The sequence below is a fragment of the Pongo abelii genome, chromosome 20 (assembly GCF_028885655.2).
Source record: "Pongo abelii isolate AG06213 chromosome 20, NHGRI_mPonAbe1-v2.0_pri, whole genome shotgun sequence".
NCBI lineage: Eukaryota > Metazoa > Chordata > Mammalia > Primates > Hominidae > Pongo > Pongo abelii.
This window is the reverse complement of record NC_072005.2, coordinates 19793245-19795000: the sequence shown is the minus strand read 5'-3', so window position 1 is coordinate 19795000 and position 1756 is coordinate 19793245. Positions and strand designations below refer to the sequence as shown.

At 61.4% G+C, this 1756-nt stretch overlaps 1 protein-coding gene across 2 annotated transcripts in view; it reads left to right on the top strand.

Moving 5' to 3' along the window:
• The window catches only part of PBX4 (PBX homeobox 4), a 67760-nt gene extending 66004 nt beyond the window's left edge, over positions 1 to 1756 (top strand). Inside the window, exon 9 of one of the 2 annotated variants that reach the window (XR_010138446.1) lies at positions 1351 to 1381. Coding sequence is in view for 1 of the 2 variants with exons in the window: in XM_024237104.3 (XP_024092872.3) it covers positions 1351 to 1443 (93 nt within the window). In the remaining variant the exon portion in view is untranslated. Of the gene's footprint in view, positions 1 to 1350 lie in introns of both variants that reach the window. The other variant, XM_024237104.3, reaches the window with a different exon arrangement.

Below are 1756 nucleotides of genomic sequence, written 5' to 3'. Positions count from 1 at the left end.
AGCGCTTTAGCTGTGGAGAGGAAGGGCACCTCCTAGAGGACTGTGGGAGGACATGGTGTCCTTCCCGCGAGAGGGAGGGGCAGGCAGCCAGCAGAGGAGGCCAGAGGAGAGATGGGCCTTCCCTCGGGCTCAGACCTGGCACCGTCAGAGCCGCAGCTTGTCTGGGAAGGCAGGTCTTGCGCCAGTACCTCCTTTCCTGCTGCTCTGATGCAGAACTGAGGGCACCCTGCTTGACCACAGTGAGGATTCATTTTGACGACCAAGAAGAAAAGGAGCCACGGGTCTGGGACAGCTGACACACCCACCCCACCCAGGCCCCGTGGCCTCCCGCTCCCCCTTGGTGGCCACAGGGGCCTGACACCAGCGGCAGGGAAGGCCGCGAGTGGGGACCGTCTTGAAGACACTGAGGAGGCCCACGGGTGATGTGCCCAGCACAGGCGCGAGGCTGTGCAGCGTGTGCCAGGGCCCTGCAGAGCCGGGTGCCCCTTCCAACTCACCACTCTCTCCCAGGGGCTCAGAGAACGGATGCCTCCTGTGCTGTCTGTGGGGTCCCACCTGGTCCTGGGAAGCGCACGTCCCATGCTGCCCTGCTGTGGCAGCTGCCCCCCCATCACCATGCAGCCCCCAGCCAGGGACACACGTGAGGGGCCTTACCTTGCCCTTTGCACCCCTGGGACCTGACTACGCACCAGCAGCTGTGTGTCCACCCCGGTGCAGAGCAGAGTGCCCCCGGGTGGTGCACCCGTCTGAGCTGCTCCCACACTCACGGGCAGAGCAGTCTCAGCCACTTCCTTAGCCTGTACCGTGCCCACCATAGTGGGGGTGGGCCCTGTGGACAAACGTCTTAGCGCCCTTGGACCTGACGCCATCTCTGCACTGCAGACAGAGCCCCCACCCCTCATGACAAGTGGATGCCTCCCACGCTCCTTGCTGCCCAGCCAGGCCAGTGTTGGGCCAGGTTTCAGAGCCCGTTTTTCCCACCGAGTCTCACCATGACGCTCCGGGCGTCATCATGGGCTCCAGGCCTGACCTTGCCTCCCTGCCCCTCCCCGGGCAGGAGCCCTTGCTGTACCCGATGCCAGTCAGTCCTTTGCCCAAGCCCCAGGGAAGCCACTAGAGGCCAGTTTTCCTGCCAGGGAAGCTTGTCCATGTCCCATGTCAGGTGGCAAGGCCAGCTGTGACCCAGGACTGACCCCTCCATCCCTTCCCTCCTCCTCTGAGCTGGAGGTCATCTGTGGATCTTTTCCAAGCCTTCCCAGGGACCCCTGGAGGCTCCGCCTGCGGCACGTGGGCTGGGTAGTCACCAATCTCACGGCCACCCCCTCTGATGCTCAGTCTCTGTCATTTCAGGCCCAGGGTAACTGGCAGGGGGCCACCCCCCCACCTGCAACTGCTTCACCTGCTGGAGACCCTGGCAGCATCAACTCCAGTACGTCTAATTAAGTTTTGGGCATAAGCAGGAAAGAGCGCCGTGTGAGCTGCCGTGTATCGCCAGCCGTTGCTTTGTTACTGAACGTGCCGCCGATGACCTCAGAAAACCCAGATGGGTGGTGGTGCCCGTGAGCTCCTGCTCCTCATCCAGGCCCGTGGCGCCGGCTCATGTGTCTGCTGGGACTCAAGATGGCCTGAAACCTGAAACGCCACTCATTCTCCCACCTCAGTTCGTTTTTTGATAGTAATTTTATGGTAACGCTATGAATTGTCTGTTCTAGGACCTGGCACAGATTTTCCCATTAAAATTTTTGACTTATTTTAA